Source organism: Bactrocera dorsalis, chromosome 4 (genome assembly GCF_023373825.1).
Source record: "Bactrocera dorsalis isolate Fly_Bdor chromosome 4, ASM2337382v1, whole genome shotgun sequence".
NCBI lineage: Eukaryota > Metazoa > Arthropoda > Insecta > Diptera > Tephritidae > Bactrocera > Bactrocera dorsalis.
In genome coordinates, this window is record NC_064306.1 from 23,425,489 (window position 1) to 23,439,770 (window position 14,282).

Genomic DNA, 14,282 nt, shown 5'->3' on the forward strand with positions numbered 1-14,282 from the left:
TATATCACCAATACCAAAAACAACCAAATACCTCACTGCACTTCCCTAACGCTGCGCACCGCAAATAAAAAAATTTAACGCAAATTCGGAAACTGCACAAAATGCATCAAAATCTTGAAAATGTGGATTCAACAAAATTATGCAAACCGATATAAAATGATTTGATCAAAATTAAACAAACAACTAATGAACTGTTGACCTACAAATGAACAAAAAAAAAACATAAAAACCCGAAAAAAAAACAAAAAAATCGCAACTAAAAACATACATGAAACCGAAAAACTTTCGAAAATGGATATGAATTTTGGAAAATTGCGCCAATTAGTATACGCCGCGGCGCACATTGGGTTGTTAATTTGCGATATTTTGATTTTTTCATAATGATCGTCATCTCATTGTCATCGATAGCGTTAGCAGCCGAAGATCCTGTTCGTGAGCATTCGTCACGAAACGAAATCTTAAATTATTTCGATTATGCATTTACCGGCGTATTCACAATAGAAATGTTACTAAAAATTGTAGATTTAGGCGTTATATTACATCCAGGCAGCTATTTAAGAGAATTCTGGAATATTATGGATGCTGTGGTCGTTGTATGCGCTGCTGTTAGTTTCGGTTTCGATATGAGCGGTAGCAGCGCTGGACAAAATTTATCAACCATCAAATCGTTGCGCGTACTGCGCGTCCTGCGGCCATTGAAAACCATCAAGCGTGTACCAAAATTGAAAGCCGTCTTCGACTGCGTAGTGAATTCATTGAAAAATGTTGTTAACATTCTAATCGTGTACATATTATTTCAATTTATATTTTCCGTAATTGGTGTACAATTGTTCAATGGGAAATTTTTTTATTGTACGGACGAAAGTAAACATTCTTCCGAAGAGTGCCAGTAAGTAAAACAAACTCAATATTATTTTTCAATTTTATTCTTTTCGTTTTTCTAATTTTCTTTTAAATTTCAGTTAAAAACTTCACTTCACTTTCTTTATTTACTGAACAACTTATCTGTTTTCTTATAATATTTAGACGTTAATATTATTTAAGTATGGTGTTACAGTCTCTGTAGATTCCATTAGTAATGTGCGTACAATTGTTCTTAATGTTTCCGCATACTTAAAGAGAATTATACTAGTCATACATTTTAGTACAATACAAATACATATGTACATATATGTTTTCTGTAATATTTCTACAACCAGCCATACTGACATGAATATACAAATATACATATATATAAATGTTGACCTACACAAAGATATACTCGTGCATATGCCCTTTTCAATGATATATTTTTCCCTATATATATTTTAGAGAATATATTAAATAGAACTGTATGTTTAGTTTCCAGCCTTTTCTATTAATCCTCTATTGTTTTCAGTCTATGAATTGAATATGTATGTAGTTTTCATGTTTTCATTTAACAAACAGCTAGAAGCATCCAGTCGGTGAAATTGTCGTAGAAACTTATTTAGCACTGTTTTTTGGATACGAGCTATTTATCATAAAATTGATATGAGATACATATGTATGCGTTACCGCATAACGCATCGCTGGATATTTCTATACCTAACCGTAAACAGTTGTGTTCAATATATCAATGGCATCGAAATATTCAATTTGGTTTTCAAAAACTACATTTTACTTTTCTTACGTTGCTAATACCCTCACTGGAATTTTATATACATATGTTCTTTATATACATACATATATCTTGGAATTAATTTTAGTGAGTTCGAATAGTTTTCGAAGATAAACGTTGTAATTGCTAAATATATCGTTAGAACTATAATACTATCTAGTGCTCATCAACGAATGATACAATCTTCATCATAATTTGAAAGTAATTATTATGGAATTTTCGAAAAATTCGCATTGCATTGACTCAGTCCAAAAAGCCAGAAAAATATATATAAATTTAAATTTAAAAAAATCGGCTTTATTGGTATACTCCTGAAAAACTCATCAAGCTGTACAGTAAAGTAAAGTTACCATGTCGAAATAATCTCAGGTCCACCCAGATGACATATGAACATGAGAAGTATTGAATTACTTACTAGGTACATATGCCTGCGGAAAAAGATCTATTATCAAACTTTTAAACTAAATCTGTAAATATTCTTCTTCTATAAAGATCTTTAATATAGCCGAGTTAACAACAGCACGAAGGCTGTTGTTTCCTATTCATTGGTAGTGTTTTTTACGTGGCGGGTCCCAAACCCAGCGCACAACCGTGGGGAGATATAGTTCGCCTTCTCACTTTAGCTCGCTTTCAAACAGATGTTTTTTGGCTCCCCAGAGGACTTCAAGTCTGGTGTAAAATATGTAAAAGAATCGTTTCTGGCCGCTCCCAAGTGAATGACAATCAGAGAACTTTCCTCACTTGCGTAAACTTCTCCATACGACTCCATCCTCCAACCATCCATCACTGCAAATACAAATACTAATTCTTCGCGTACGGTATATATAATAGGGTATTTTACCCGTTCTTTATATATTATTGGAAAATAGTCCTATATTTTGAATACGACCTGTATGTAAGTTTTATCAAGTTATTAAAATTTTTTTAATATAAAGAGTATTAAATAATTTAATGATGTTATTTGCGCTGTTCTAAAAAGATTGAGTTGCCTAATAGCTTGTGAATTTGGATTGAATCAATGCAATGCTACTTTCTAATACCTTCCCTACTCAAACGTTCTTGTGACCCTGACATACATATATTTAGAAAAAAGAAACCCAAAACGGAAACTAAGTACGCAGTTATCAATACTTTATTATAAAATATTACGAGAACTCATATTAGGCTTAATCGAGATAAATACAGAATGTAAGTCCTCAAGTAAATTCACTAAAATGCGATCACCAAGGCAGACTTGTCAGATATTTAGTACAGGCCATAGCTTCAAAACAGATACCGAACCATAAAACATGGAGAAATGACATACATGCACTAGGGAAAGAAAACACTGTACAAACTAATACAAGCACACAATAGAGTATTACATTGCCAAAAGGTGCAATAACTGTTAAAATTTCCCACATTATACCGGAGTAAGGAGTGAAGGAGAACGTCGAGAGAAGGGCCAATCTTTGTGACCACGTTTGTCGCGAAGCAAGCAATTTTGGCACTTTTATGTTTCCCCTGCATTCACTTAATCCAGTATCGATATTCTTTTAATATAACTTTTAATACATTTTTTATAATCAAGCGTGCACAGATTAAACAGAATGTAAGAGTAGCATTTTAAAGTTTCCCGCCTTGTTTGTTTGTTTGATTGTCAGCCTACCTCGAGCGTAGCACAATCACAGAAGCAAAGAAGTGCAAAAGCCGAAATCAAAGAGACAAAGCAGAAGATCAAATCAAATAAAAACGAGAGGATATTGAAAAGAAATACGAAACCAAGGGGCTACCCCAGCAGAAGTTGTTTCAATAACTACTCATAAATGTTTACCAGACTTCACGCGATTCAAATCAAGCAAAATTCAAAACTAAAGTCGAAGATTGCGTCATACATAAATATTTAATACATACATAATTGCATATATTTTTACTTATAACCGAATATGTAACTTTTAATTATTTTTTTTTGCATTTTGTTATGGAAAAAGGTGTAATTGCAAGAGAACTTAAAACAGACAGGAAACGATGAAACGAAAGCAGATGGAAAAGTGCAAAAATTCATTTTATTAAATTGGTCAACTCAACTTTTAACCAAAGAGTCCATATTACTGCCAGAAGATTTCTTAATAAGCTTTAATGTTATTGTTTTTATAGCACGCGCTTAACAAGAACTCACAGCCAAGCAAACTAAACACACACTCGAACACTCCTACACTTCCAATACAACGAACAAATGTTTGCAATAAACCAATAAGCTAATGAACAACAAAATATCAGGGCTTGACTCTAGGCTTCAATTAAATGCGAGGATTTTAGTTTGATTTCTCAAAGAATTTTCTTATAATTCGTGTGAATTATGAACCTACTCACTAATAAAGCATTGATAATCGTACCGGATCCAGTTGACAAAACTGAGATAAAATAATTCTAATAGCAAAGAAAATACTAACTCAAGCCCAAAAACTTTTAGTGTTCGTAGTCCTACGCAGTAGTCAGTTCATTTCAGTTGAGTTCACGTTCAATTTGGAAAAAAACGTATCCCTTTTAATTGACATATTTTGGATATACTTATTTTTTAAATTTCTGATTCGTGTGTTCCTCAATTGTTCCCATACATACACACACCGTTCCCGTATTTTACATTACTTTTGTGTTATTGTTGTTAATCTTACATACACTCACTCAAATGTAAAACACAAAGAATTTTCACATCTTGTTGTTTTAACTGTTTGCCTTCGTGTGCAATGAACTTTCAAACGAAAAGTATATTTTTACGTTTCTACGTCTGTGTGTGTTTGTAGCCGCCAATGCCGCTCCACCACAACAGTATAAACAGCTTGAATATTATGTCGTTCAAAGAATCTCGAAAGCTTTTTATAACAAATATACTTTTCAAATATTTAATAGAGTTATTCGAAAAGCTAAATTTTTTTAAATATATATAAAATAGGGAAATTTCCATTAACTCGTCTCAATTGTAAATAATTTCCAAATGTTTATAAAAATAAATAGCTTTTTAACGTTTTTGTTTTTCAATATTTTTCTTATTTTTAGAAGGTTAGGAAGGTAGTATATCTGAGAGATAGTAATATTTGTAAATACTCGTAAATAGAAATTTTTTTCTATCTAGAAATTACCTTCCTTTATGTGTAGGTTGGAAGCCTTTTATGTTAAGTACACTTGTAAATAATGTTATCCACAGAGGAGCAACAAACGGACTTCTATAACATATGTATAGCTTGTTATACAAACTGATCAGTCAAATAAGAGCTTGCACGGAAAATTTGTTTCTTCGACAAGATTCGAAGCAGATCCAAGGCAATATTGTTCAAATCGTACCATTATGGCATATAGCTGCCATTCAAAATTACTAATAAATACTCAAGGTAAAGATGTTTTCTTAAAAACCCTTATTAAGTAAGCTTAATACGATTTGAATACACCAGCGAAACGTTTTCCGTTGAATGCAAATTGTTATATTGCTTATTCAAAACTTTAGCTCACTCAATAGCTTTTAGTACAATATTATTTGAAATATTTTCTCGCCATCTTAAACTTTTCTTAATGAGTTTCCATAGTTTCAAAAGAATAAACATTCCATGCAGAGTTTATAATGAATTTCTTACATAATAATAATTAGGTTTAAGCAATTATTGAGTTTGATTAAATAAATGAAATTGCGTGTTAAAATTTTCCTCTTTTTAATGATATTTGAAAGCTCTTGACATAAAACCATTAACGAGCAATAGGCAGGTGGGCTTCAGGTCATTTGTTAGCATATTACTTCCTAGTAGATTAAATGAATCTCTTGTTCCTTTTTAGGTAGTTTTAATTGCGGTAGCTTTTAATAACTATGTACTAAGTATTTTCTACATTATTAAGTTGCTAATATCAATTTTGTAACATTTACTATTTCTTTACGCCTAAATGACTTTATTTTTCCCTGTTCAATCAAATGGTTGCCTCTAATCAACCGTATGTGTATGCTTTGCAAACAAAAATGACAAACGATACATATGAAAACATACAAAATCACATTTACATACCTCACGTTTTCAATAATCCTCCGCCCACTCCTTGTTGTAACTGTTCTGTACGCTACATTGCAACAGCTTAGCGGCGGTAAACTGAGCTTTCGCCAGCAAAGCTTTCCTGTAACTGTCAACATTATCACTACCACTCTCACCTATCGCTTTCACTCTCACTTTCACTATCACCTTTGTTGCATCTTTTATTCTTACTATCCATTTTCAGTTAGTTGTGATCGCTTTTGTTTGTTATTTAGGCATTTGCCAATCTTTTGAGTTTTTTAGTTTTTTGACTTAGTTTTGATTGAATGAATTTAGAAAATGAGCAAATTTACAAACTTTTTCAACTCCATCGCCAATTCTTATAAAAAAAATCAACCAAGGGGTTACTATTTTAAATATGAGGAGGACGAGTTACTTCCAAAGCAGGAAGAGCGCATTTGGCGGCCGCGTAGTTTTCACTACGATAACGTGGCGGCGGCAATGCTGACGCTTTTCGCGGTACAGACCGGCGAAGGATGGCCACAGTAAGCAAAATCTATGAAAACTAATTGTACTATTATCGCATATTGCATAGGTATTTAGTCATAAGTAGTTATTTGCTCGAAATATTGCTAGTATATTTTATATATGTATATATTATAAATATAATTCACTTTACAGTATATTGAATATTATAGCCAATTAATTGTTATAATAAATATTCAAAATTTAATAGAGTTCTACAACACTCAATGGCTGCCACGTATGAAGATAGGGGTCCCATACAAAATTTCCGGATCGAAATGTCCATATTTTATATTGTGTATTTCATTGTATTTCCATTCTTCTTCGTGAATATATTCGTGGCCTTGATTATCATAACATTTCAAGAGCAAGGCGAGGCTGAGTTGCAAGATGGTGAAATTGATAAAAACCAGGTGAGCTACATTAACTAAACTAGCCAAATAATTTACGTATATGTGTGTTGTAAAGCAATTTGCTTACAAATGTTACCACCTTAATCTAGAGCGTAGTGTCAATGTTGTAAAAAAAGCAATTGGTTCCTTGTATGTTTTCATCCAAATACAGACTAAATACTTCAAATATACTTTACGTTGTGCATACATAACTGCTTAATGTGTCAATGAACTCTTAAAAGTGTATATATAAAATTTAGATTTTATACACAACGCTTTTTAGACAGAAAAACTTCATTCAATAGAATAGTTTAGTAATTAGTAAACACACAAGACACAAGTACACATCACCACTCCCAAATTCACACAAAATTTAAATATTCCACGCCAATGATTTAGATACTAAATACTAAAATTGTACATAAATGCTAAGTGTTCAGTACAAAAAAAGTACCGCTAATCGATTTTACTTGGCCAACACTATTAGACACATTTCCCTATAAAAGTTCTCCGTAACGAGCCTTCGGCGCCATAATTTCGGGGTTTTTAATTTCATGCACAGCTTTAGAACTGAAAGCTATGAACATTTGAAAGCATTCTCAGAAATACAACTGTATAGTCCCGCAGAAACTAAAGCTAATGAATCTATATAAATGTTGTACATTTACCGGAAATTGACGATTTCAAATCGAGTATTGCAAAGCTTTTAAAACATCGAAAATTAAAAGCTGCTGCGAACACTCTCATATGGTCGAATATGCATAAAACATAAATATCACATTAACTATCAAAGAATAATACGCTTTAAGAACTTATTCTAAAATTTAGTTATACAATTTTTGTACTCGCAATATCATATTTTATATTTAGAGTTAGATACGTTAGTGATAGGTTACTCATAATAATGGCTTACAATTAGTTATCTTACTTTCAATATCTTTCACAAACGAAATTTAACATTATGTTAAATCATTTAGATTAGAAGTATTGACACTACATATGTAGTTTATAGAAACAAGGCTATCATTTTATAATCCAATCCAACATTAAATGTGAATAATTTTTCCTTCGCCAACCATCACTCCACATTACACATTATTTAGTCTATTAATGGGAGAGACAATAGAATTACAGCGTGTCACTAAAGTCATGATCCAGCAGATGATTTTAGCTTTATATGTAATTTATTTAATTTTTTGGTACTTTACAAAAGTAAAAGTTATCACTTGATTTTCATAACATAATTGTTTGAGAAAACCATAGAGTAAACTTAAGTTATTACTTATAGTTTACTTATATAGGGTGATCCATTTCGAGGGTCTCTATTTTTAAAGAAAAAATATAGAAATTTCAAATGGGGAGTATTTATTATCATCCCAAAGAACATTCTTTGACATTTATTTTTTTAAGGTTATCTTTTTAAAAATGTTTGTCGTGGCTACGTCTCAGATGGTCCGTGATAAGGGTCACAATTGATGGTTATGTTCACACCGGTATTATTTTTGAAGAAATATGGACCAATAATTCCAACGGCCCACAAACCACACCAAACCGTTGTTTTTTGGGATGAAATGATGGAGCGGCAGCTTTTGAATCCCTTCAGGTTGTTCTTTGTCCAAAATGCGGCAATTTGTTTACATATCCATTGAGCCAGAAATGAGCCTCATCGCTAAACAAAATTTGACTTTGAAAACATCAATTTAGTATGCTTCCAATTTAAGATCACGACGCCAAGTTGTTCCATACTTCAATCCGGGTTGCTGCCAGTGGCGCCGAATCGACTCTTTCCGGTCTTCGTGTATACTCTCAGCTACGGTTGCTACGAACTGGACGTGATCTATTCCGTGGAATATTATCCAATAATGAGTGCTAGGTTCCAAGATGGGTGAAAAATAGTAAGCTCAGTCGGCCGATTATGTTGAAGATAAGTTGAGCGAAGCGTGGGAAACACATTCTTTGCAGAACGTGAATTTTCGCAATTAAGTTGGAAACGCTGTTGATAAAATGCCAAACAATACTGAATAAAAATAATATGACAGCTTGACACGACTAACGCGTGATCGGTCAAAAAAAGTACATCTACTTGGATCAACCGATAAATAAAGAAAACCTTAAATGATTATCATAGCGTATACGCTATTAATTTTCTTTACTTAAACTATAACCAAAAATGTTATATTTTTATTAATAATATTTGGGATATCCATTCCTTTTGCAACTTCCTTAAATCGTCTAAGCATTGCCGAAACTAAAAGTTTTTACCAATTTTGTTCCACTCCTCCTCGAACTTATTTCGAATTTATTTTTCTCTAAGGGTTAGCTAACATTTGCTCCAAAAATGATCAATGGGATTGAGATTCGGACGGTTTGGCAAACTCAATTCGTTGGTAGTATATTATAGCCAAGTCCAAACTCTTTATCGTCCCGGGAATAGTTTCTGGGTGCACGTCTTTTTGAAGTATTTGGCTAACAACTCCACAAATTTTACTCACACTTTGGAAGCGGTCCTTAACAATTAGTCGCTTTATTCAACGTTTGTCGTTATTATCGAGTTTTGCCAGGCGAACACTTCGTGGATTATTTTCAACCTGACAATCGTTTCTACAGCGACCAATGTATGCTAAATATGTTGAATAGTGAATCGGTTTGTGAACAGATAGTTCTGAATATGATTTTCTGTCTTTAACGTGTAAATTTAAAATTAATTACGATCTTCTTATGTGAGCTCCTTGCGCGGCGTTTAGACAAACAAATAATAAAAGTTGTAAAACTCAAAAGAGGATGCAAGAAAAAAGTCCCATTGCCATATATTTTTTTTTATTTTATAGGCGAATACAGAATTGTTACATTTATCAATGAAATCACCTGCTATATTATAACTTTAATCACACACTGTGTTTATACTGTTCTTCCCGAGTCTGTAAGTAATATGCAATTTGGTGAAGTGATTCTATTTCTTGCATTAAAGTTTTTCTGTCAAAAATTACAGAATACTTTGAACCGTTCTACTAAAAAAAAAGTATGTTTAAGATCCGTCATAATGTTATATTCTTAGTAATATATGATTATTGTAAATTATAACGAATTCGCAAATATTTAGTCGAAAATTTGTAGTACTATTACGAGAGACTTTTGGGAAATTATTTCAAAAATTATAGCTTTTATTCCAAAATTTTAGTATGTAAGGTATCCAAGTAGACAGATAATGAACTCCTCATTTCAGAAATTCCCAGTTATTCGAGTCGCGTTTAGTGGCTAACTCTTGTCGGCACTAATATGTATGTATACACTGACATCACACTTCGCTATATATATATATACTAGTTCTAATTGTAGGAAAAAATATATACAATTTGTGTTCTATAATGTATAAGAGTACGTCTATAAAAATATGTACATATATACAAACCAATATTTACAAAAATAATCACATTTCTTCCTTGAGTGTTCTTTATATTTTTATATTTTGTAGCAAATTTAACAAATCAATGCATGATATGTGGTTCTCAAAGACTTTTTTCCTTCCAAAACTTATCAAAATATTTGCTGATTAAAATGTTTCGTTTTTACAGAAATCCTGCATAGATTTCACAATAGGCGCGCGGCCGCTCGAACGGTATATGCCCAAAAATCGAAACACGTTCAAGTACAAAGTCTGGCGCATTGTAGTCTCGACGCCATTCGAATATTTTATAATGATGCTAATTGTGTTCAATACTTTACTGCTTATGATGAAGGTAAGTTCAATGCATATACATACATATTTTTCGTACCCTTTCAAAATCATTTACTTGCATAAATAGATATATGAATATATTATTTATTTCGTTTGAGATTTTTTTTTTTACTGATTTTTGCTGATGGGTACTGTTGGTAGACATTGTAAAGTTAATTTGTAACTATAAAGCTACTGTTTCCTTATTTCGTTTTGCTATTCTAATAAAAAATGCAGGCATATACTTAAGTTCGTACTAAGTTAATACAGTCGAATCGAACACACAAACAGTCTACATCGCATTACAAGAAACATAAACAACAGAAAAGAAAGGGATTTGTATGAACAGACAGTTTCAGAAAAAGACGTTCATTTAATTTTCGTGATTAGAAAAGAAACTATTACATAACTGTGTGTTGATGTTGAATAATAAATGCAAAAAATTAAATACTCGTTGGTGTAAATTTTGCATGTAAAAACGAAATGGTTTATAAATTCAACTAAAATTTGTTTTTTGTACAGTCGTTTTGGTTTACTCATCACTGCACCGAGGTGTTTCAATTTCTTTATTTAAAAGTTTCTTATTAATATTAAAGTAATTATGGTGAACTTTTTTGGTGTTGTCATTCTTAATGCCAGTCTTATAAGCTATACCATGACCTTGTGAAATGAAATGGTAGAAAAACATGATTTTAATCGAATAAATGGCGTGACCATAAAAATTTATAAAAAAAAATATATTTATTAGGCTATAATTGATTCTGAAATAATGAAGAATTATTTGGTGTGTTATTTCAATAGTCGATACAACACCATTTTCTGGTGTTTTGCCAATTCTGAAAACCAATCAATTTTGTTTCAATCTTGTTTCAATTTGGGAAACACGTTTAAAGCAGATTCTTTGGTATTTCGTGGACTTAAAACTTCGTATACCATATATCCGGATTTTCTGTATGTGGTTCCCAGTAGACTTTTTCTATCCTTGAACCTCAGAATAATAATCGCTGGAAAGAAATTGACGAAAAACGCACTAGAAGAAAAAGACTAATCGTAATAAAAAAAATGTTATCGATATTGAATAATACAAATATTTTTCACAAAAAGTTAGTTTTCTGAAAAAAATTTTACTATATTTCCAAATAAATACAGGACCTCAAATTATAAATGATTGAGGAATATCACACACGGTAATTTGTTTTGTTTAGGAAACTCTTTGGATTGTACCAACGAATATACATGAACGTTATTCTGTAAATAAATATTATAAACACTATATAAATCACTCTCATGCAACTCTCTGTAAGTTTATGTCAATATCTATTAACTGTTTAAATATGCCATCTTCATTTTATAAATATAAAATTTAACATGTTTCGCTTCAGTCTGTCCTCTATCTATAACATATAGTATATGGTATATATTAAATTTCTGTATTTCTTGGAATATTCAAGCTAAAAATCATTGGTTTACACATTTTGCTTATACTAAACAATAAAAAAACTAATAATACATTTCTGCAGTATCATAACCAAGGTGAAATGTATGAGAAATCACTTAAATATATCAACATGGGATTCACGGGGATGTTCAGCGTTGAGACCGTACTGAAAATCATTGGATTTGGCGTTAAGGTAGGTGTTTTGCACGAATGCTTTTGCATCCAAAAACGGCGATACAGTTATTCAGACTTGTAGGTGCTGAGTTAAAATTATTGTAAATGTTCCATCAAACCATACTCAGCATATTTTCTGATGCTATAAGCTTGCATTCAGCTGAAATTTACAATGTAAAATGCGTGTAATCCACGAGCAGGATTCATTATTTGTATAAACTATATATCGCAGTACAAATAAGCCGGTACAAAACATGAATAGGTAAGTTTTATATAGGGCTGTAGCATGTTAATCGTTTTTATTTAGTACTATTTATTGCCTTGAGTCCACTACTAACTACTAACAAGAAGCATGTGAATACAAAATGGAGCTTTGGTTTTTGTGATGCACGACATTAAGCACACTATTAAATTCATCTCATCTAAAATTATACTTATTCTTAGATTTATTTATATTTTTTTGTTTAGAATTCTTTGAAAAATATAAATAAAATTATGGTGCACATTAACTAGTCTTCCACGATTTAATGCAAAGAGATGGGAGAACAGTGTAACCGCTTATTTTCAAACTCTGTTTCAGTAGTAACCAATTGCAGATTCATTACTAATCATTCGATCAAGTTCTTAATTTGTGGTATAACAGGAAAAATTTCCAAAAACACAGGTTTTGAAAATATGTAAAAAATTTAAGCCTTCTTTAACTGTTTCTTAAAACAAAACTAATGATAACGAAAAGTGCTGAGGACTAAGTCCTACTTTCTGATGATCAAAAAAAGAGTCACCCTTTCGATTCATCCTTAAAACAACTTTAACTAAGTTACAGACTATATGATTTTAATGACGTAGACACCACTTACGCGGTTGTAGCCGAGTTTACAACAGCGCACCAGTTTCTCTTCCTTTTCGCTGTAATGTTCTCTGTTTATGGAAGTTAAAATTTTGTAAGCATTTATAGTATATATTGTTTGAAAATAAAGCACAGGCTTAAGTTTTTTGCTTTCGGAGTTACCTAATTGTGAGGCAAAGACAAAAAATAGGGATAGCCACAGTTTTTGAAGTAGTACGTTGGACAGTTAGTTCAGTTCTTGGAGAGAGCATAAACCAAACAAGCTGAAGGGCTTACTTTCAATTACTGTGAAAGCTCGACGGTTTGCTTCCTTTTACTGCGCTCTCTTTACACCTGTTTAAAATTTGTTTTCATTATATGTATAATATGTCCTTTATTTGTCATAATCATATTTTTTGCTTTTTAAGGGGTTATATACAGTTACAAACAAAATAAAATTTTTTGACGGTGAGAAAAAATCTTTGTATAATTACTAAAAAATATATTTAAGAAAATCGTTTTAAAATTTCAACTAATCGGATGGCTTTTTTCGATGTTGGTCAACGACTTTGAAAACACCATTTTGAGAAAAAAATGTCTAAAGTTCGGAATGCACTTCCAAGCTTCAGAGTGCTGTTTCAAATTTGCATGTAACTTCGAAAATATTCAAAGGAACGATATGAAATTTTCTTTGTGTTTTTTTAAATATATATGTATTAAGAACATAAAATAAAAAAACGATTTTTTGAAAATTCCAATTGTATATAACCGCTTAACAGATCGCTCTAATGCAATGCTAACTAAAACTCACATATAATCACATATCCCAACATAAATTTTATCCAAAACTTGTACCAAACATAAAAGCAACATAACCGCTCATAATATTTGTAGAACATGTCATTTGTAGAACGCAATACCAGATTATACACAAAACCAATAACATAGTAATCCGAAGAAACTTTACATTAGATCCTTGCGGTATTTAGCTCTGTGTTTACACAAAGTTAAGAAAAATTAAAAAAATGTTAAATAATCCATCGGAGATATCGGAATAGTACAACAAAGTTTACTAAGCAAATTTTAGCAATTTTATCTTAATTATAATAAGAAAAAGTTAAATTAATAAATAATTAAAAAAAAAATATGAAATGCCTGCAGTCCTTTTATTCATTTGTTGGTTGATTTATTAGTTTTTCTTGGTATTAGTTATTTTAACCATTTCAATCTGCCTTCTTACATTTGCTTCTGTATCTGGGAATACTCGTATGCATCCTATAAAATTTAGTATTTTAATATTTAGGCTGATTGCTGTTTCTATGTTTTCTCACAATATTATGCCAAAACACACACCCCCCATACGAAATCAAATGTAAGCTTGGCAGTTTAATAGTTTTTAGTAAAAATCTTTAAATCATCTTTCATACCGTTGATTCATAGATGCTCATATTTTTTCTTTTCCCTTTTCCTAAAACAAAAAAAAAATAAACAAAATCATGTTGTTGATGATATTTTCTGTAGTTTCATGATGCACCGCCAACTCATAGTGATATATTGTCCTACATGAATCTGGTATTCACA

At 31.4% G+C, this 14,282-nt stretch overlaps 1 protein-coding gene across 21 annotated transcripts in view; it reads left to right on the top strand.

The window, feature by feature from the left end:
• The window catches only part of LOC105233065 (voltage-dependent calcium channel type A subunit alpha-1), a 183,804-nt gene that overhangs the window by 106,959 nt on the left and 62,563 nt on the right, over nucleotides 1-14,282 (top strand). For all 21 annotated transcript variants that reach the window (XM_049454287.1, XM_049454295.1, XM_049454286.1 and 18 more), the window contains 5 exons: nucleotides 326-889; nucleotides 6,033-6,176; nucleotides 6,368-6,569; nucleotides 10,121-10,285; nucleotides 11,784-11,894. In XM_049454287.1, the coding sequence (XP_049310244.1) occupies nucleotides 326-889; nucleotides 6,033-6,176; nucleotides 6,368-6,569; nucleotides 10,121-10,285; nucleotides 11,784-11,894 (1,186 nt within the window). The remainder of the gene's footprint in view (nucleotides 1-325; nucleotides 890-6,032; nucleotides 6,177-6,367; nucleotides 6,570-10,120; nucleotides 10,286-11,783; nucleotides 11,895-14,282) is intronic.